This window comes from Orycteropus afer, unplaced genomic scaffold (genome assembly GCF_000298275.1).
Source record: "Orycteropus afer afer isolate SDZICR_OR568_19922 unplaced genomic scaffold, OryAfe1.0 scaffold00018, whole genome shotgun sequence".
Classification (NCBI taxonomy): Eukaryota; Metazoa; Chordata; class Mammalia; order Tubulidentata; family Orycteropodidae; genus Orycteropus; species Orycteropus afer.
Genome location: NW_006921605.1, coordinates 2,174,774 through 2,196,855, shown reverse-complemented (window position 1 = coordinate 2,196,855; position 22,082 = coordinate 2,174,774). Strand labels below are relative to the sequence as shown.

The window sequence follows — 22,082 nt, the reverse complement described above, 5'->3', positions numbered from 1 at the left end:
GCTGGAGACTGCATGATAGAATTTTGCAAGACCAATGAATTGTTAATTGCAAATACCTTTTCCCAACAACATAGATGGCAGCTGTACATGTGGACTTCACCAGATGGAGCACACAGGAATCAGATTGACTGCATCTGTGGCAAGATGCAATGGAGAAGCTCAATATCTTCAGCCAGAACAAGGCCAGGAGCTGATTGTGGAACAGACCATCAACAGCTCATATGCACGTTCAACTTGAAGTTGAAGACAATTAAAACAAGTTTGCAAGAGCCAAAATATGCCCTTGATTATATCCCTTCTGAATTTAGAGTCCATCTACAGATTAGATTTGATGCATTGAACACCAGTGACTGAAAACTAGAGGAATTGTGGGAAGACATCAAGAACATCATCCATGAAGAAATCAAAAAGTCATTAAAAAGACAGGAAAGGAAGAAAAGACCAAAATGGATGTCCGAAGAGACTCTGAAACTTGGACTTGAACAGAGAGTAGCTAAAGCAAATGGAAGAATCAACAGGATAAAAGAGCTGAACAAAAGATTTCAAAGAGCAGCTCGAGAAGACAAAGTCAATTACTATAATGAAATGTGCAAGGACCTGGAGTTAGAGAACCAAAAGGGAAGAACATGCTCAGTATTTCTTGAGCTGAAGGAACTGAAGAAAAAATTCAAGCCTAAAGTTGCAATATTGAAAGATTCTTTGGACGAAGTACTAAATGATGCAGGAAGCATCAAAAGGAGATGGAAGGAATGAATATGCAGAGTCATTGTATCAAAAAGAGTTGGTCAGTGTTCATCCATTTCAGGAGATGGCATATGATCAAGAACCAATGGTACTGAAGGAAGAAGTCGAAGCTCCACTGAAGGAATTGGTGAAGAACAAGGCTCCAGGAATTGACAGACATTGAGATGTTTCAGCAAAGAGCTGTTGCACTCACTCAGCTATGCCAAGGGATTTGGAAGACAGCTACCTGGCCAACTGATAGGAAGAGATCCATATTTGTGCCCATTCCAAAGAAAAGTGATCCCACAGAATGTAGAAATTATCAAACAGTATCATTGATAACACACTCAAGAAAAATCTTACTGAACATAATTCAGAAATGGTTGTATCAGTATATTGACAGAGAATTTCCATAAATGTAAGCTGGATTCAGAAGGGGATGCGGAGCGAGGGATATCATAGCCGATATCAGATGGATCTTGGCTGAAAGCAAGGAATACCAGAAAGATGTTTACTTGTGCTTTGTTGACTATGCAAAAGCATTTGATTGTGTGGATTGTAACAAATTACAGATAACATTACGAAGAATGGGAAATCGGAACACCTGACTGTGCCCATCAGGAACCTGTACATAGACCAGGAGGCTATCATTAGAACAGAACAAAGGGATACTGCATGGTTTAAAATCAGGAAGGGTGAGCGTCAGAGTTGTATCCTTTCACCATACTTACTCAATCTACATGCTGAGCAAATAATCTGAGAAGCTGGGCTGTATGAAGAAGAATGTGGCATCAAGATTAGAGGAAGACTCATTAACAGCCTGCAATACGCAGATGACACAACCTCACTTGCTGAAAGTAAGGATGACTTGAAGCACTTACTGATGAAGATTAAAGACTTAAGTCTTTACACTTCAACATAAAGAGAACGAAAATGCTTACAACTGGACCAATGAGCAGCATCACAATACATGGAGAAAAGATTGAAGTTGTCAAGGATTTCCTATTACTTGGTTCCACAATCAACATTAATGGAAGCAACAGTCAGGACATCAGCCAATGTAGTGCACAGGGCAAATGTGCTGCAAAAGACCTCTCTAAAGTGCTGAAGAGCAAAGATGTCTCCTTGAGGACTAATATGCTTGTGAGAGCTGGACAGCGAACAAGGAAGACCGAAGAAGAAATGATGCTTTTGAGTTGTGGTGTTGGCGAAGAAAACTGAAAGTCCCATGGATGCCAGAAGAATGAGCCAGTCTGTCCTGGAGGAAGTGCAGCCAGAATGCTCCCTGGAAGTGAGAGTGGCCAGACCTCGTCTGACTGAAGGGACCATTCCCTGGAGAAGGGTGTCAGGCTCGGTAAAGTGGAGGGTCAGCCACAAAGGGGAAGGCCCTCAGCAAGATGGGTGACACAGTGGCTGCAGCGAGGGGCTCAGGTATGGCAAGGATTGTGAGGCTGACACAGGACCGGGCCGTGTTTCGTTCTGTTGTACATGAGGTCACTATGATTTGGAGCTGACTCAAGGGCACCTAACAACAACGACAAGGTCACTACAGCCAGCTGCCCCTACGGCTCTTGGTCCTTCAGGGCTGTGTGTATAGTGGGGAGCTGTGAGCCACAAATGCTCTGTCCCGTGGTCAGGTTGCCCGCGTCCTGCGTGTAACCTCCCACAGTGTGCAAAGCTGCCCTGACAGAGCGTGGCAATCTGAGAAGGAGAATTGTAAGTGCTGCCCCCTCCCTGAGCCCCAACCCCACAGCTGTGGCTCTGGCTTTCCATGCCGCCTCGCTGATCCAGATTCACAGGCCTCCCAGGGTACGTGTGGCCATTTGTCCACAGCCCTGCCACACCACGGGCGGGGGAGCAAGGGTCAGATTGGCCTGGCGTGAGAGTTCGCAGCATCTCCCAGCACCCTCTGTGTGCGCATGTGCGTGTCTGGGTGTGTGCGTGTGTCTCCGTGTGGTCTCTGCTCTGAGGGCGCTGGGCATGTGAGCAACAGGAGGTCCTCTATTGTCTGCATGCCTTCTGCCCTTGTCCCTGCAGGGACTGCAGGCCGAGCTCCAGAGACATGAGGCTGCCTCGCCACTGTCTCTGGAGCCAGGTGTCTGCTCATCCTTGTCGGAAACAGCTCGTTGCCATGGGGCCCCCAAGCTGTGTGTTCCAGGACCCAGCACGCTGCCAGCTGTGTGCCAGAGACTCAGGTCAAGCCGTGGCCTGGCCTCACGTACTCCTATTCCCGTCCCATGAGCTTGGCAGTTGCCTTTATTGGGGAAGATTCCAAACCAACGGCAGTGAGAGGAGAGTGCACTAGCGCTCAGGTTCCTGCCACCCCCAGGCCCGTCGCCACTGGCTTTGGGGTCACACTGAGACAGGTCTGGGCTGCAGGTTTTCAAATGGGAGAGGCATTACTGTGTTCATGTTTCTGAGATTTACAAACATAACTCACTTGGAAATAGTGCTGTGGCCTCTGCCATTCGCCAGGGTTCACTGTAGGGCCCATGACGGTAAGACACAATGAGAAAACAGAGTGACACATTTGATTAAAGGTGAAACCATTTCCTTGTACGCCTCTGGCTGATGTGACAGGTAAACACCCAGAAAGCCTGCTCAGAGCGCGTTGGAACTGGAATCCACACCTGGAGTCACACCTCACGAAATTATCTCTCACAATATGAGAGGTTGCCCTTCCCTGTCCTTGCGGTATCTGTTAGAACCCCACTGGTTCTGCCTGTCATGGACGTGCCCCCTCAGGCCTTGCAGCAGGCACCAGTAGCCCCCGGGCCAGAGGAAACTGCCACAATTTTCTTGACTGGTGCCTTCCGCATTTCTGTCCTGGCCAAGCTGCATATAGACATTGTACTATCCGCTTCTAGTGAAAACTGAATTTATTACCAAAACCACACCAGCTGCTGTCAAGCCCAGTCCAACTCCTGGTGCCCCCGCATGAGTCCAAGCGGACCTGGGTTCCGTGGGGTTTCCATTGGTTGAGGAGCCTGTGGGTGGACGTGAACCCCCAACCTTGTGGTGACCAGCTGAGCTCACTTACTGCTGACACTCCCAGGGATGACTCCTGGTACCACTGGAACAGGACCTGCCTGGCACGTGGGTGTGAATGCTGAATGCAGTGCTTCTGGGAAGCCCATCCCGACCTGGACTGCGGAGGGCCCAGACGGCTGCCTTTCGTTGGCTCAGTACAGTGTCTCGTCACCATCTTCTTCCTCACCGCTGTTCTCTGTGAAGGGGGAGCTGGGCCAGAGCAGCCTCCATGCAGGCACCGGGTCCATGGGGTGGGAAGCCCCTTCGCCTCACTGTGCATCACCACAGAGACCTTCCCATTGCGTCACTAGTAACTAATGGCATTGATGACAGTCGCGCTGTCATTTCACTCAGTAACACCTGGGATTGCAGTCCCAAAAGGCAGGCTGGTGTTGTTTATCCAGAAAATGTTGTTTGCAGGAGATCACTAACAACATAGACAAAGGCAGTTGTGTGTTCTCTCACCAAGCAACAGGGGCTCCAAATACATGTACATATGGCACATGTGCACACAGTACATGTAAGTACATGCACCCTTAAACACATACAAATATGTGTACACATGAGCACATGTGAGCTGCACAGTGCGTGTACTTGCGTGTGTACACATGAGTACATGTGCACGTGCACAGGTGGTACATGTACATACATACATCCTTGCAGGTGGCTATTGTGTTTACCTCAGACTAAGAGAGTGTCTCACCTGAGAATTCAGCTTTTAACTGGTGGCATCTGTCACCCTGTGAGTCAGGGGCAGGGGATGGACAATACACTCCCACAGCCCCTCACTGTTGCACCTCCTCTTCTGGTCTCAGCTCCTGGTCAGGAGGGAAACTTCCAGAGAACTCTCCAGGCCATGCTGCATGTCCAGTTCCCCAGGGCTGGCTGCAGGGGGAGGAGCCCTGGAGCTGGGGTGGGGCCGTGACCCACTGGCCAATGGAGAGCCTGAGTCCAGGAGACCGAGCTCACCCCTCAGCCTACACCCTCACCCCCAACATCCAGCAAACTCCATTCTTGTTCATTCTTCCAACAGTCAGTTCTACCTGAGCTGCTGACCAGCACATCCAGAAAGGGCCCCCTGGGGAGCCTTCTCCCTCCTGTGCCCCGCTCCCTGGAGACACCTTCTGTCCTCACGCAGGTGAGGCAGGGCAGCTGGGAGCCCCTTCAGGGATAGCTCTGCTCCACTGGTCCCTTTGCGCCACCCGCACGTCTGGTGTTTGTAAGAAATGGAGGTTAGTGGGCTCGAGAGACCCCCAGCTCCGGGAACCCGAGATCGCCAGCACGCAGGCTGAGCCTGTGCGTGGAGAGGGGCTTTGCTGGCGGCCTGGACATGGAAGGAGCTCTGGCCCAGTGTCCCCACCCCAGGGTGTGAGGAGGGACACGCGCACCACCTCCCGCCCCCTCCCATTCTCACACGGGACCATTCTTGCTGAGCACAGGCCTGGTGACTGATGATGAGGGGCCCCCGGGGAGTCCCCGAGGCTTGGAGAGCGGGCTCCTGAGTCCCCCGCAGGGTCGTGTGTCTGGAGGCCTGCAGGCCCCGCTGGCAGCTTCCTTTCAGCTGCTGAGGCTTCTTCCCCGTCACTCCCACTGTCTTTCTGGAAAATGGGGAAGGCCCATGTTCCATTTCGAGCTTCTTCATTTAAAATTCCTTTCTCTTTTTAGACTTTTTGAAAGGTTATATGGCTCTTAGGTTTTGTGTGGAGGGGTGTGTGTGGAGGGGTGTGTGTAAGAGTGGCTGGATACTTTAAATACCAAAAAGAACAAGTCCACAGAGAATATATTTCTTTTATAATTAAAAATAACAAACCCTTCTTAGAGGCTGGTTGAGGCTGTTTTCCCATTTGTGCCCTAGGGTGAGGGACCGTCTCGGCAGCAGTGGCCTGCAGAGTGGGTGGGGCGCGGTCTGAGTTTTCACTCTGTCGTGGGGATTGCAGGCAGCCGGCCCAGCTGCCACGTGACTGATTCAGAGCTTCAGGGGCATCTTTTGGTAGTGGATCCAGGCTCCCTGAGACCGTAGACCGTGGAGGTCCCACTTCACCTGTCGGTTCACAGTCCCAAGCCTCAGCATAAGTTCAACTCAGGTGGCTGGCAGGGAGCATTTGTTGGGTAACAAGCCAATGGCTGCCACACTGTCCTCATTAAAGCCAGAGAACTCGGCATCCTCTCTGCAAATGTTCACAACCTCTGGTGTCCAGAACCTACAGGACTCGCCTGCCAGGTGGCACCAAGGAACCAGAGCAGCGGGCAGACAGGGACTCTGCCAGCAGCTGGTTGGCCAGTGTCTCTCACGGCAGCTCCAGTTCCCATGAAACCCCATTACAGAATCAAGACAAGCCCCACCCCAAGGCCAGGCCTCCAGCTGTGCAGACCCTTCTAGGGTAGGCAGTCTGCAGAAGGGCCCACCTTGCCTTCACGACCGACAGCTGTGTCCAGGGGCGGTCTCACCAGCCTTCCTCCCATCTGGCCAGCAGCAGATGTCTGACCCCCAGCACACAGCCCCAATGTGGGGACACACAAGAGGAGCTGGGCGGCACAGGCCCTCAGGGAGTGGGAAGCTGTGAGGTGAGGCCCCAGGACGCCCTTGGTCAAGGGCCCGCTTTGCACTGGAGGCAATTTCTCTCCCCGAGGAGTAGAGCCCAGATCTGACAAGTGGGCCCTCAGCCCCTTCCAGATCCTCTACAGTCAGTTGGTGTGACTTCTCTGAGGAGTGACATGAGCACTGTCCCACAGAATCCGAGGCCCTGGCTGCCTCCACAACTGTCCACCAGGCCACCTCTTGGCCAGACACCTGATTAATTACAGAACACCTCCTGCCAGTGGCCCCTCAGTAGCACCACGCAAAGTCCCCTGCAGCCCCACAAATGGGGACACTAAGAGGTCTCATAAGGAGGGACAGAAGCACAGGTCACCGGGAACCCTACCTGGGAGGAACCCGTGCCGAGGTCTTTGGGTTTGTCGTGTGATCATGCTGCCCCCACCTTGTAGCTCTCAAATGAGAGCTGGAATGTTCTAGAAGATCAGGCTCCCAGGTGGGGATGCTACTCCATTTTTAGGGAGGCGGTGGGGGAAGGAGGTGGAGACAGACTGTGTGCCTTCTAAAGGGAGAAGCCTTGAGGCTTCCCCTCCCCACAAGCCCCTTGGAGCTTCTGAGACAACACAGACCTCCATACCTGGCCTCCCATCTAAGCTGTCATGGCCACCCCATGGGCCCATCCTGAGCCCCGCTGACCCACAGGTAATTCCTAGAATATCACTTCTCTAGAGCACTGTGTTGGGGAAAATGCCAGTGGGACCCACAGCTGTGCCTGAGATTTCCTGACCAAAATGCCTCCACTGTCTGAAGCCACCCACGAGCCCCCCAACCTTGTATTTCACCCTGAGACCCCAGACGATAGTCCCCCACTGGACTTCACGCTTTTATCTCTTGACCCCAACAAGCCTTCTTCCCAGGCCCCTAATTATGGTGACTTCGCTCTTCCAGGCCACGATGAACGCCCGGCCCCAGCGTATCCTCGACACCTCCTCCCTCACGCAGTCGGCCCCAGCCAGCCCCACCAACAAGAGCACACTCATTCACCCTGTGGGGTAAGTGCCTCGCGATGGCTGTGCCTGTGGGGACTCTCATCCTGGGGGCATCCTGCCGATGTCCTGGGATTATACCTCGTCCTTTGAATCATCTCTTTTCCTCCTTCCCTGTGCCCTTTTCCCCATCCCTCTCTCTGACACATGCACATGCACACACACTCTCATATCCACTCACGTGCACACTGACCTGTATGTCCTCCCCCGACATGTGCATGTACATACACACTCATACACACTCACGTACACACTGACCCTGTCCTCATTCCCTCCCTCTAATGTGTGCATGTACACACACACTCACGTACACACTGACCCTGTACCTTATCTTCCCCCTCCCTCCAGTGTGTGCACATACACACACACTCTCGTGCACACTTGTGTGCACACTGACCCTGTCCTCATTCCCTCCTTCTGATGTGTGCACGTACACACACTCACATACACACTGACCCTGTACCTTGTCTTCCCCCTCCCTCCAGTGTGTGCACATACACACACACTCTCATGCACACTCGTGTGCACACTGACCCCTACTGCCTAGCCCCTTCCTGTATTCCTCTCTTTCAGTCACGCACCCTGGGAGCAAACCTAGTGGAGCCAGGTTTCTGTGGCCGTCAGAATTGCTTGAGGGAGGATCTTTGTTCTCGCAGCTATCCCCAGGCAGACCCTCCTCTCTCCTGCATCTGGGTCTGACTGGAGTGGAGCAGACACACTGCCCCTTCCCAGGCTGGCTCCACGCACAGTCAGCTTGGTGTGTGGCCTTCTCTGCATTAGGGAATGAAAGAGGGGCCTGCAGGCTCACTGGCGGCACTGGCACCAGTCACTAACTCACCACAGAAGTGGCCTTTGGAGTCCCATTGGCATTTGGGTGACAAGGACACTCTGCTGGGGATGAGGCCAGCCGAGCTTGTGGTCTGTCAGGCAGCATCTGGCAGGGGAGGGACCAGGAGGTCCTCTGGATGCTCCACAGTGGCCCAGGTGACCATGATGTCTCTCCTCCCCCACGGCAGGGGTTCCCCACCGACGCCCAGCACAAGCAGCTCCAGCCTGACCAATGACGTGGCCAAGCAGCCGGTCAGCCGTGACCTGCCCACAGGCCGGCCAGGAGCCACAGGCACCGTGGGGGCGCAGTACACACCCCACTCCCACCAGTTCCCCCGGACACGGAAGATGTTCGACAAGGGCCCAGACCAGGTAGGAGATGCGACTCTTCGTGGTGCCCCGTGGCTTCCAAACACAATTCTCATCCACTGATGCTCTGGTTCCCTGATGCCGGACAGAAGTATACCTGAAACGGGACGGCCTTAACAAATAGGAGTTTATTATCTTACAGTTTGGCGGCTTTAAGTCCAAGTTCAAAGGGCCAGGCTCTAGGGGCTGGGTGAAAGCCCCTCGACCTTGGGCTTCAGCTCTGCCTCTTGTTCCTGGCCTGCTGAAGCTAGAGGCAGCTCTTCATTCAAGACAGCTGCTGGCTGCTGAGGCTGATAAGCAAGCCCAAGGTCGACAAATAAAATGGCACAGTCCCAATGTTACCAAACCACACAGCAGGCCATTAATTCAAGTCTGTTGTAAGTCCCAAGATTGGCACAGCATGGCAGGCTGCTGAACAATGACATGGCTACATGAAGGGTCCAAGCGTGCCATAGGCTAGAGACCATTCCCAAAGCTGTTTCTTACATACAGAAAGCAGACCACATACCCAAAGCAGCTACTCAGCTGCTCACAGTAGATCCCACCATGGAGTTGATTACCAGTCTCATCCTGGGGAATACTACATCCAGCTGTCCAGGCACTCAACCAGGCCCAGCCAGGTTGAACACAAACTTAAACTACCACAGATGAGATGCTGTTAACAGACTGACACGCTCTGCTCTGAGTGTGGCCATAACCATGTGGCATCACAGCTCACTGACAGCAGGGCAGGGGCAGCCGTAACCAGCTGTGGGGCCAGGTGGCCATAACCAGCAGCAGGGCCGGAGTGGCTGCCCCTTTCCATATGGATAGTGCCACCTTTGGGGCCACCATTGGCTGTCGCTCACATGCTGCCTGATAAGTGTGCCCCGAGTTTGTGCGGCCCCATCTCTGTGACACCGCAGGGCCCACAGCTCCCGTCCTCATCCCCATGATGTAATGTCCAGAAATGAGTGAGAGCGTGGCACTCCTCTGCACCCCCTCCTGATGGACAGAAGTCCACTCTGCCTGGTGTGGCTGCCACCCTCAGGGTCATGTGCTTCTCTATCAGCATCCTAGCATGCCTTTAGCTTAGTAAGGAGCTCTGGTAGCGCAGTGGGGAAGGCATTGGGCTGCTAATCAAATGGTAAGCGATTTGAACCCACCGTCTGCTCCACAGGATGAAGATGAGGCAGTCTACTTCTGTAAAGGTTTACAGCCTTGGAAACTCAGTGGGGGTTGCTGGGAGTTGGAATTGACTCAACCAAACCAAAAAAACCGAAGACACTGCTGTCAAGTCGGATCCGACTCATAGTGACCCCTCCTTGGGTTTCCGAGGCATTATAACTATGGAAGTAGATTACCCAATCTTCCTTCTAAGGAGTGGCTGGTGGGTTTGAACCGCCAGCCTTCTGGTAGCAGTCAAGTGCCTTAGGCACAATGCCATGACAGCAGTGGGTTTTTTCCCCGCTTACTTGAGAATAATTTCAAGAGGGACAGGAAGTGGTGTTTTCATTCATGAGGGAGTGAGCACTCATAAGCTGCTCCCTGACGAACGCAGGGACCATGGCTGTCCTATCATCGTGGCTTTCCCTCCCTCGGTCAGCACCCAGGTCAAGAGGCAGCAGTTCAGGGTGCACCAGGTGCATGGCCGTAGGGGGCTATGGGAGAGCCGGGTGGGTCAGCAGGAACAACACCACTGTGCACTCTGGAATCCAGTCGTTAGCAGGTCAGTGCAGATGACAGTGGCCTTGTCCATGCCTTTGGGAGCAAGCGTCACCACGTCTGGTTCCACACACCTCACACACTTGAGGCTTCTTGGTCACATGGATAAGACTGAGAAGAAACTCAGAACATGTTCCATTAGTGCCAGAACCCCACCAGCGCCTCGCTGTCACCCTGCTGTCACCTGATCCAGGAGGTCCCCACCAATGCCCCGATGTCACCCGATACAGGAGATCCCCACGAGTGCCCACTGTCACCTCACTGTCACCTGATACAGGAGGTCCTCACCAGTGCCCTTCTCTCACCCTCTCGAGGATGGTCCCCACCAGCGTCCCCACTGTCACCCTCTTGGGAACAGTCCCCGCCAGCGTCCCCACTGTCACCCTCTAGGGGACGGTCCCTGCCAGCGTCCCCACTGTCACCCTCTTAGGGATGGTCCTCATCAGTGCCCTGCTCTCATCCTTTTGGGGACAGTCCCCACCAGTGTCCCCACTGTCACCCTCTCGGGGATGGTTCCCACCAGCATCCCCACTGTCATTCTCTTAGGGACAGTCCTCGCCAATGCCCTGCTCTCACCCTCTTGGGGACAGTCCCTGCTCTCACTCAGGGATGTTCCCTGTACCCAGAGATTGACTGTTGTTTCTGTCTCTCCCACGCCCCCTGAAGACCACAGATGACGCTGATGACACCGCGGAGCACAAGAGCTTCATCTCGGCCGCTGTGCAGACAGGTTTCTGTGACTGGAGCGCCAGATACTTTGCTCAGCCTGTCATGAAGGTTCGTTCCTAGCACTGGGGGTCCCATCATGGGGCCACACCCTCCCACTGCTGTGTGCAGACGCCAGGCCCCAGGACCCTCACTCTGTGCTGTCCTCCTCCTCGGTTTTCCCAGCATCTAGTCTTGGTGCCTGAGCCCCAGTGCCCCTCACATGTCCAGAGCTGTGCTCCCCCTGAGGCCCACGCCCCTGCCTAGGGCTCACTGGGGCTCCCGTTAGCCTGTGGCCTGGGCTGTGGGAGGGAGCACAGGGCCCTGGGCGGCATCCACACCACTGGCCCCACAGGGCTTCACCCCCATGCTGAGCTGGTCGTGGCCAGACGCCAGACTGTCACGGGAGCTAGAGTTCACCCGTTGGATAAACCAGCCTGAGGCAGGCCTTCCTCTGCCTCCCATCTGTATGTACACATGCCCACTGCACACACAGACACACCTACCCACTGCACACACACGTACCCACTGCACACACGCACACACATGCATGCATACATCTGCTCACACATCGTTGCACCTGCTCAGGCTGACGTGGTCACACACACACTCTCTGCCGTCTCCTCCTACCTACATGCCCCCTAGGTTCTCTGACCCCCAGTGCTGAGGGTGTCCAAGGCCATACCAGGACACACAGTAGCTCTCAGGGCCCACGACACCAAACAGGTTTTGAAAGATGCAGCACTGGGCTGGTTCTAGTGGGCGGCTCTCGGCAGCCCCTCTCGGAGCTCATCCCCACGGGCCAGCTGTGAGCATGATCCGGAGGCTCGTGCCACACATGAGTGACAGCCCACATGTCACCACAGGCGGGAGTGGGGGTAGCTGTCAGTGCAGAATCCTCGCGCCAGCCTCCCTGCAGGGAGCCCTTCTGGAAACTCATTCTCAGACTCTCCTGCGTCTAAAACATATTCTTGGAGAGCCATTTTTCTTCCTCGTGTAGATCACTGAGCAGTAAAAGTCATAGCTCCCTGGTTGTGCTTCAAGCCAAGCATCTAAATAACCTTCTTGCAGCAGAATATTCAGGCTTTTGGTTACAGCCCTTCCCTGCACCCCTTCTTCCACCCCAAACACTGATTTTCCTCAGTAAAAGCACCAACCAACCAGTGCCGGTGCCTGAGGCACATGATAAGCTATTTATCGAGCTCCCCGCTGCAGAGCCAGCAGAGAGGGACCCCTTCTGCTTTCCAGGTGAACCTGGGAGGTGAGCGGCCCAGGTTCTCTAGACCACCGGTTGGCGGTCAGCAGCAGAAGCCTTGAAAGCCACATCCTGTGGCCCAGAGACGGCTTTGCTAAGATGGGACCTTAAGGAAGCAACCAGAGGTGAGGGTGAAGCCTAGGCTGGACTTCCAAGTCCGGCAGCAGCGAGCTTGGCTAGAAATCAGGAAGCAGTTCACAAGGTGCCTTCGGGGCTTTGAAACTCAGAGCTTGAAAAGCTGAGTGTGTCAGCGGTTCTCATGACAAGACGTCTGCAGAGGTGAAAACACTGGACGTGCAGAACGGCCGTGGCTGTCCGCCACACCCACTCCCGTGTGCACAGAGAAGATTGCAAGGCCTCGAATCTTAGGCCCGGGATCCCCGGGGGTGCTTGTGGGGGCACTGAACTCAGCTTTCCTCCCACCTCTCCTATCTTTCTGTATTCCCTGCACTGACTGCAACATTCCTTTATAGTCAGGGGCAACAGCGCCACAGAAACATGCCCAAAGGACCACTGCGGCGCATGGGTCATGCCGTGGCCAGCACCCTCACGGTCCAGGAGCATGTCCAGGTCCTCTTCCCTCCCAGGGCTGTAGAGGGGCCGTCCATCCGCAGGCTGAGGAAAGCACCTTGGCCGGCCCAAGGGTGCTGTTGCTGAGAGGAGGGGACGTGGCCGCAGTCAACTGGGTGTTGGTGAGCAGACCCTGGCACGTGGGGAACGAGTCATCCTCTAGGACTAGGGGCTGCTCTGTGTAAGAGACAGGAACCAGCTCAATGTCAAAGGTGATTTGGTGTGGGCTTGTGCTCAGGGAGAGCAGGGTCAGACGAGAAAGGAACATGGCCGTGGCTGTGAAGGGTGGCTGTGGCCCTAAAGGGCGGCCATGGCCGTGAAGGGCAGCCGTGGCCATGCAGGCAGCCGTGGCTGTGAAGGGCGGCCGTGACTGTGAAGGTGGCCATCACTCAGCGTGGTGCTCATTGGCTCTGCTTAAAGTTCTTGGTCACGTGTGTCCAACAAAGGGGGAGTGCCACAGATACCCCAACGCTCTCTGAGACTGCAGATGAGTGGATTGGCTGTCTTTTCCTGAGCACAGTTTACTTCCACAGAAAACCAAACCCGTTGCCATCAAGTCAGCTCTGCCTCCTGTGACCATATGTCAGGCAGAGCTATGCACCTGACGGTTCTCAGTGGCTGATTCTCAGAAGTGGCCCACCAGGCCTTTCTTTTGTGATGCCTCTGGATGTACACAAGCCCCAACCCTCTGGCTGGTAGCTGGGCCTGTAGCCATTTGTACCCTCCGGGCCTCCCCAGTTCGCTGAGGCAGGCATAGGGGCACGTGTGCCCGCCCAGTTCACAGGAGCTGGCTGAAGGAACAGGTCCCCAGGACGGCGCCAGCCAGGGCTCAGCTCTCGTCTGAGCACCGCTCTGCATTCTCTGTCTCTGCCGAGCCGACTCTGCTCCCGGGGCCCCAGGCGCGTGCAGCAGGGCTGCTCCAGTCTCGGTGGCTGCTTTCTCAGAAGCTGTCACCAAGCCTGTGTTCTGAGGTGCTTCTGAGTGGGTTCAAACCCCCGACCCTTCGGCTATTAGGTACCTAGCTGTCTGTCCCCCGGGCTCCTCCCTCTCCACAGATGTTACCTGTCACTCGTCAGGTGCAAGCACGTGCCAGGGCCTATTCTGTGGCGCAGGTCACACTCCCCTTTTTGCAGAGGCAGCGTAGTTATTCCTCTGTGTCCTGTCTGTGTCCCTGGGGACGTCTGAGGACTTGCACTGATGAATCTGGGGTGCCCCTGGAATGAAGGTGACAGGTGTCAGCCCCATGGCCTGGCCACCCGCCACTGTACAGGGTCCTGAAGCCCAAATGTGATGTTGATCATGGCAGAGCTGTGCAGAGCGGCTGTCCCGGCTCTGCCAGCTTTGGTCCTTCCAGTGCAGCAGGGAATGTCCAGGCTCCTAGGTCTGTGCAGACTGTAGAAGCGGGTGTCCTGGGCTCTGTAACACACATAACACAGGAGTCTACTCGCTCACTCTCTACCTTGACAAGCAAGAATGCTGAAGGCAGCTTTTCCAGCATGAGTACGATACTCAAGAGAAACCTGAACCTACGGAAAGAAGCGACGAACTCAGGTGATTAAAATGAAGTGAATAGAAAGGACGCTTGTTGTCCTTTATCATCTCTCAGAGATAGTTGGCTCTGTGAGGCAAAGCTAGTGGCAGTGTATGTCGGTTCACAGCACGTGGAGCAGCGAAATCCATGCCGATTCCAGCAGAAAAGATGGCAGGAGGTCCTGGGCGTCCGTTGCCACGAGGCTCTTAGGTTACACGTGAAGCAGCAGAGTTGTATTTGAAAGTCAGCGGCAGCTTATTACAGGTGTGTATTGGAAATCTGAGGGCGATCGTTAAGCACTTGTAAAGAGGTACTGATGATGCACCCATCTCCACCGCCTGCAGTGGGCACCAGGTCAGCTGACTCTTGGTGGCGCCTCCGTGGGTGTCAGAGCAGAACTGCTCGGATGACACACAGGTGGGTCGTCAGGCCTGCCTCCCGAGGCGTCTCAAGGACTCAGACCTCCAGCCTCTGTTAGCAGCCGAGCATGTTAATAAACCAACACCCAGCCAAACCACTGCCATCGAGTGGACCCTGACTCACAGTGATCCTATAGGACAGAGTAGAGCTGCCCCTCGGGGCTTCCAAGGCTGTGTATCTTTATGGAAGCAGGCTGCCTCATCTTCTCCTGTGGAGCAGCTGGTGGGTTCGAACCACTGACCTTTTGGTCAGTGGCTGAGCACTTTAACAACTGCATCACCGGGGTTCCTAATAAGCCGACAGTGGAGACAGCAGAGTCAAAGCCGCCACACTGTTCCTCCAAAGTGGGAAGGAAAACAAAGCAGCTGGAACGTGGAGCAGAACCAGCAGACGGCAGATTCCAGTCCAGCCATCTCAGTACCACATTAAACGTGAGCAGTCTGACATCAGCAGTGCAAAGACAGAGACTGACAAATTGTATTTTAAAAAGACCCAACTCTGGGCTGTCCACAAGAAACCCTCTTTCGATATGATCGTGTGGCCAGGTCCAAAGTCTATGAGGTAGAAAGAGACACCAGGCAGATCCCAACCAGGAGAAGGCCGTGGCAGCCACGCTCACACCAGACAAGCAGACTTCAGAACAAGCAGGATGACGGGGGCCGGAGAGGGCGTTCCGCAGTGCTGTGGGCGTGGTCAGTGACCGTCAGGTCGGCCGGCTCACGGCAACCCCACGTGTCCGAGTGGAACTGTGCTCCGTGCTCTGACTTTACAGAAGCAGGTCACCAGGCCTGCCTTCCGAGGCACCTCAGGTCGGATTCAAGCCGGTAGTAGAGCACTTACCAGTGGGCCCCACCCAGGGACTGCAGTGATGATGGTGAGGGTGGAAGTGTGACTGCAGAGCTTCACCTTCCTGCGCCAGAAGCAGCAGGTCTGAAAGGAGACAAGGTGAGTCCAGGGCGGCCACTGGGGATCTCAGCATCCTCTCAGTCATGGATAGAGCGGACGGGTGGGAGACCCCAGTGCAGGGCCTCTCGGCGGGCTCTCAGTCTCCCTAACACTCATGGCATGCCCACCCAACAGCGGCAAAATGCACATCTTCATGGGCGCAAACAGCCACCAAGAGAGACCACGCTCTAAGCCATGAAGTGAAGTTTCACAAATGTAGAAGATTGAAATAATACAAAGTACATTCTGTGATGACAACAGAATTAAACTATCAATCATCACTAGGTCTCTGGAAAACCTCAACTATTTGGAAACCATACAGCACATTCCTAGAGCTTTTAAAAAGTCCGTGAGCCAAATATGAAAGCACAAGGGAAATTACCAAGTACTTTAAACTCAGTGAAAACGAAAACACAACATAGCAAAATCTGGAAGGCACTAAAGCAGGGCCGGTGGCTGGAACAGGTAAGGCGGCCGGGAGACAGCCACCAGGCGGTGGGGAGCGGCAGCAGACAGGGCCGGCTGCCGGAACAGGTAAGGCGGCTAGGGGACAGCCCCCAGGCGGTGGGGAGTGGCGGCAGACAGGGCCAGCAGGAACAGGTAGGGATAAGCCCAGGAAGTGAGCAGAGTGGTTGGAACAGCTAAGGGAGACGAAATTGTCTGTCGGTTTGTCGTATTGTGGTGGCTTGTGTGTTGCTGTGAGGCTGGAGGCTGTGCCCATGGTAGACCAGTTTCACTAGAGCTTCCAGACTGAGACAGACTTGGAAGAAGGACGAGGCCATCCACTTCTCAAAGAATTGGCCAATGAAAACCTCATGAATAGTAGTGAAACACTACCTGATGTATTACTGGAAAATTTTATGAATAGCCCTGAAACATTGTCCGATAGTCAGAAGATGAGCCTCTCAGGTCGGAAAGCACTCAAAAATATGACTGGGGAAGAGCTGCCTCATCAGAGTAGAGCCGACCTTAGTGATATGGATAAAGTGAAGCTTTCGGGCCTCCATTTGCTGAAGTGGCACGACTCAATAGGAGAAGAAACAGCTGCAAACATCCATTGACAGTCAGAACATGGAATGTATAAAGTATGAATCTAGGAGAACTGGAAGTTGTCAAAAATGAAATGGAACTCATAAAGATTGATACCCTAGCCATTAGTGAGCTGAAATGGACCAGTTTTAGCCATTTTGAATCAGATAATCATATGATCTACTATGCTGGGAATGACAAATTAAAGAGGAATGGTATGGCATTCATCATCACAAAGAATGTTTCAAGATCTATCCTGAAGTACAATGCTGCCAGTGATAGAATAATATCCATACGCCTACAAGGAAAGCCAGTTAATACTACTATTATTCAAATTTATGCACCAACCATCAAAGCCAAAGATGAGGAAATTGAAAATTTTTACCAACTTCTGCAGTCTGAAACTGACCAAACATACAATCAGGATGTGCTGATTATCACTGGTGACTGGAATGCAAAAGTTGGAAATGAAGAATCACCGGTAGTTGGAAAATTTGCCCTTGGAGATAGAAATAATGCTGGAGAACACATGATAAAAATTTTTCAAGACCATGACTATTTATTCATTGGAAATATCTTTATTCAACAACATAAACGGCAGCTATACATGTGGACCTTTCCAAATGGAATACACAGGAATCAGATTGACTACATGTGTGGCAAAAGGCAATGGAGAAATTCAGTATCTTCAGCCAAAACAAGGCCAGGAGCTGACTGTGGAACTGACCATCAACTGCTCATTTGCAAGTTCAAGATAAAGTTAAAAACAATTAAAACAAGTTCACGAGACCCAAAATATGGATTATATCCCTCCTGAATTTAGACCATTTAAAGAATAGATTTGATGCGTTGAATACCAATGACTGCAAACCAGAGGAATTGTAGGATGGCATCAAGAACATCATCCATGAAGAAAGCAAAAGATCATTAAAAAGACAGGAAAGGAAGAGAAGACCAAAATGGATGTCAGAAGAGACTCTGAAACTTAACCTTGAATGGAGAGTAGCTAAAGCAAATGAAAGAAATGACAAAATAAAAGAGCTCAACAGAAGGTTTCAAAGAGCAGCTCAAGAAGACAAAGTCAATTATTATAATGAATGTGCAAAGACCTGCAGTTGGAAAGTCAAAAGGGAAGAACACACTCCGTATTTCTCAAGCTGAAAGAACTGAAGAGGAAATTTTAGCCTTGAGTTGCAATATTGAAATATTCTATGGGCAATATATTGAATGATACAGGAAATATCAAAAGAAGATGGAGAGTGTGGAAAGCAGTGTGATGATTCCTTAAAAAGTTGGAATTAGAAATACCATTAGACATAGCCATTCCATTACTAGGTATATATCCTAAAGAAGTGAGAGCCATGACAAGAACAGACATATGCACACCCATGTTCATCGCAGCACTATTTACAATAGTCAAAAGATGGAAACAACCTAAGTGTCCATCAACTGAGGAATGGATAACCAAACTATGGTACATATACATAATGGAATACTATGCAACCCTGAAGAATAACGTAGAATCTGAAAAACACCGCATAATGTGCATGAACTTGGAGGACATTATGCTGAGCGAAATAAGTCAATCACAGAAGGACAAATACCGTATTAGTCTGTTATGGTAAAAGTCAAGGAAAGGTTTATATATGGAAGGAAATTTTCTTTGTTGGTTACCAGGCATGGAAGGGGAGGGGAGAGAACACTGTTAGATAGGTAGAGATAAGTATTGATTTGGGTGAAGGGAAGGGCAATGTGCCAAATGTGAGTGTTCAACATGGTGACATTGAGGAAGAGGGAGACAGAGAGAGGTGCATGGGAGGTACAGACAGCAAAGATGAACCCTTTTGCACATACAGTACTGCGTTGTCAGTGAAGGCAAATGTGGGTATACGCGTGGATAGATGGGTGGACAGGCTAAACTATTAAGTATGTCTATGAAGCGGGGAGTGTACCCAAGAACGTGTATAGGGTTGGCAGACAGTGGTCCTACAAGTTTATTTGTGATCTGTAACGATTCCCAGGTGTATGGTAGAGCTGACAAGGGACAAGGTTGTAGTCGCTTCTTTTTTTTTTTTTTTTTTTAAATTGTGATTTGGGTGAAAATTTACAGAGCAAATCACTTTCCATACAGCAGTTCACATACACTTTCTCTCATGACATTGACTACAATTCACCACAATGCAACAGCTCCCCTCCCACTTACTCCCGACAGTCACCTCTTCCCAGTGTCCATCCCTCCATGCACCCCTGCCCCCTGAACTATCTCCCTGTGCATAAACAGCCCTTCTTTCAACCACAATTGCTCCCTCCAAGGAGTGTATCTACCTCAGGTAAATGTTCAATTCATATGCCTGTCTTTTGTTAGGCTGCAAGCCACAGGTGTGGGTTCAATTCCAGACCTAAAGGGCAGCTAGGGGCCACAGTCTCAGTAGTTCCACTGGGAGCTATCGGACCAGCAAACCTGGTCCTCCGCTTTTTTCCCCCCCCAAATGATTTTGAGTTTTGTTCCACATTGTTCTCCCTCTCTATCCAGGATCTCCTACATAGATCCCCCTATGAGTGGTTGACAGTAGTAGCCAGGCACCATCTAGTTCTTCTGGTCTCATAGTCATATAGGCTGTAGATCGCATGGTGTACCAGTCACTAGGACTAATTGTTTCCATGAATCTTTGGTTTTCTTCTTTCTTCTTTACTCTGGACAAGGAGAGACCCATCGTTGCATCTAGATGGCTGCTTGCAAGCTTTTAAGACCCCAGTCACTACTCACCAAAGTAGGAGGTGGAACAATATTTTGTGTAGTATGTTATGCCAATGGTGCTTGATGTCCCCTGTGATTATGGTCCTGAGCCCACAGGTTCAACTATTCAGTTCCTCTGGGTAGCTGGCTGTGACCAAGAAGTGACTACAACCTTGTCCCTTGTCAGCTCTACTATATACCTGGGAATTCAGATCATATAAATACACTTATAGGACATTGTCTGCCAATCCTATACATGGTCTTGGGTACACTCCCTGCTTCATAGACATATGTAATAGTTCAGCCTGTCTCCCCATCTATCCACCCATATTCCCATGGTTGTCTGTACCTCCCTGTCTTCCTCTTCCTCAATGCCACCATGTTGATCACTCACAATTGGTACATTGCCCTTCTCATCACCCAAACAATACTTATCTCTACCTGTCTAACAGTGTTCGCTCCTCTCCCCTCCCATGCATGCCTGGTAACCAATAAAGAAAATTTCCTTCCATAGATAAACCTTTTCTTGTGTGATCACTTCTTGGTCACAGCCAGCTACCCAAAGGGACTGAGTAGTTGAACCTGTGGGCTCGGGACCATAGTCACAGGAAACATCAAGCACAATTGGCATAACATACTACACAGAGCATTGTTCCACCTCCTACTTTGGCGAGTAGTGACTGGGATCTTAAAAGCTTGCAAGCAGCCATCTAGATGCAACGATGAGTCTCTCCTCATCCAGAGCAAAAAAGAAAGAGGAAAACCAAAGATTCATGGAAACAATTGGTCCTGGTGACTGGTACACCATGTGATCCGCAGCCTATACGACTATGAGACCAGAAGAGCTAGATGGTTTCCGTTTACCACTGTCAACCACTCAGAGGGGAATCTATGTAGGAGCTCTTGGATAGAGAGGGAGAACAATGTGGAACAAAACTCAAAATCATTTGGAAAAAAAAGGGGGGGACCAGGTTTGCTGATCTGATAGAGGCCGGTGGAACCGCTGAGACTGAGGCCCCTAGCTGCCCTTCAGGTCTGGAATTGAACCCAATCCTCTGACTTCCAGTCAAACAAAAGACAGGCATATGAGTTGAATGTTTACCTGAGGTAGATAGACTCCTTGGAGAGAACAATCATGGGAGAAAGAAGGGCTGCTTATGCACAGGGAGACAGCTTGGGGGGCAGGGGGGCATGGAGGGATGGACACAGGGGAGAGGTAACTATTGGGAGGAAGTGGGAAGGGAGCTGTTGCATTGTGGTAAATTGCAGTCAATGTCGTGAGACAAAGTATATGTGAACTGCTGTATGGAAAGTGAATTTGCTCTGTAAACTTTCACCCAAATCACACTTTAAAAAAGAAGAAGGTGGAGGGAATACACAGAGTCACTGTACCAAAAAGAATTGGTTGGTGTTCATCCATTTCAGGAGGTGGCATATGATCAAGAGCCAATGGTATTGAAGGAAGAAGTCAAATCTGCACTGAGGGAAGTGACAGAAAGCAAAGCTCCAGGAATTGAAGGGATACCTATTGAGATGTTTCAACAAAAGAATGCTGCACTAGAGGCACTCACTCGGCTATGCCAAGAGACTTGGAAGACAACTAATTGGCCAACTGACTGGAAAATGTCCATATTTGTACCCATTCCAGAGAAAGGTGATCCCACAGAATGTGGAAATTATCAAACAATATCATTAATATGGCACACAAGTAAAATCTTACTGAAGATAATTCAAAAATGGTTACCAGAGAACTTCCAGAAATGCAAGCTGGATTCAGAAGAGGACGCAGAATGACGCAGAATGTTGATGTTAGGTGGATCTTGGCTTAAAGCAAAGAATACCAGAAAGATGATTACTTGTGTTTTATTGACCATGCAAAGGCATTCAATTGTGTTGATCATAACAGATGATGGGTAATATTGAGAAGAATTGGAATTCCAGAACACTTAATTGTGCTCATGAGGAACTTGTACATAGACCAGGAGGCTCTTGTTGAAACAGAACAAGGGGACACTGCATAGGTTAAAATCAAGAAAGGAGGGTGTCAGGGTTGTATCCTTTCACCATACTTATTCAGTCTATATGCTGAACAAATAATCTGAGAAGCTGGACTATATGAAGAAGAACGTGGCATCAGGATTGGAGGAAGACTCATTAACAACCTGTGTTATGCAGACGACCCAACTTTGCTTGCTGAAAGTGAGGATGACTTGAAACACTGATGAAGATTGAAGACTACAGTCTGCAGTATGGATTACACCTCAATATGAAGAAAACAAAAATCCTCACAATAGGACCAATAAGCAGTATCATGATAAATGGAGAAAGATTGAAGTTGTCGAAGACTTCATATTACTTGGTTCTACAATCAACACCAATGGAAGCATCAGTCAAGATATCAGATATCGTATAGCATTGGGCAAATCTGCTGCAAAGGACCTCCTTCAAGTACTAAAGAGCAAAGATGTTTCCTTGAAGACTAAGGTGTGCTTGACACAAGCCATGGTATTTTCAGTCACCTCATAAGCACGTGAGAGCTGATCAGTGAAAAAGGGAGACCGAAGAAGAGTCGATGCTTTTCGGTTGTGGTGCTGGCGAAGAGCGCTGAAAGTACCATGGACTTTCAGAAGAATGAACAAATCTGCCCTGGAAGA

At 51.3% G+C, this 22,082-nt stretch overlaps 1 protein-coding gene across 1 annotated transcript in view; it reads left to right on the top strand.

Moving 5' to 3' along the window:
• The window catches only part of RPTOR (regulatory associated protein of MTOR complex 1), a 428,490-nt gene that overhangs the window by 378,679 nt on the left and 27,729 nt on the right, over nt 1-22,082 (top strand). Inside the window, exons 22-24 of the mRNA XM_007959595.1 lie at nt 7,238-7,341; nt 8,352-8,535; nt 10,903-11,013. Coding sequence (XP_007957786.1) covers nt 7,238-7,341; nt 8,352-8,535; nt 10,903-11,013 — 399 coding nt within the window. The remainder of the gene's footprint in view (nt 1-7,237; nt 7,342-8,351; nt 8,536-10,902; nt 11,014-22,082) is intronic.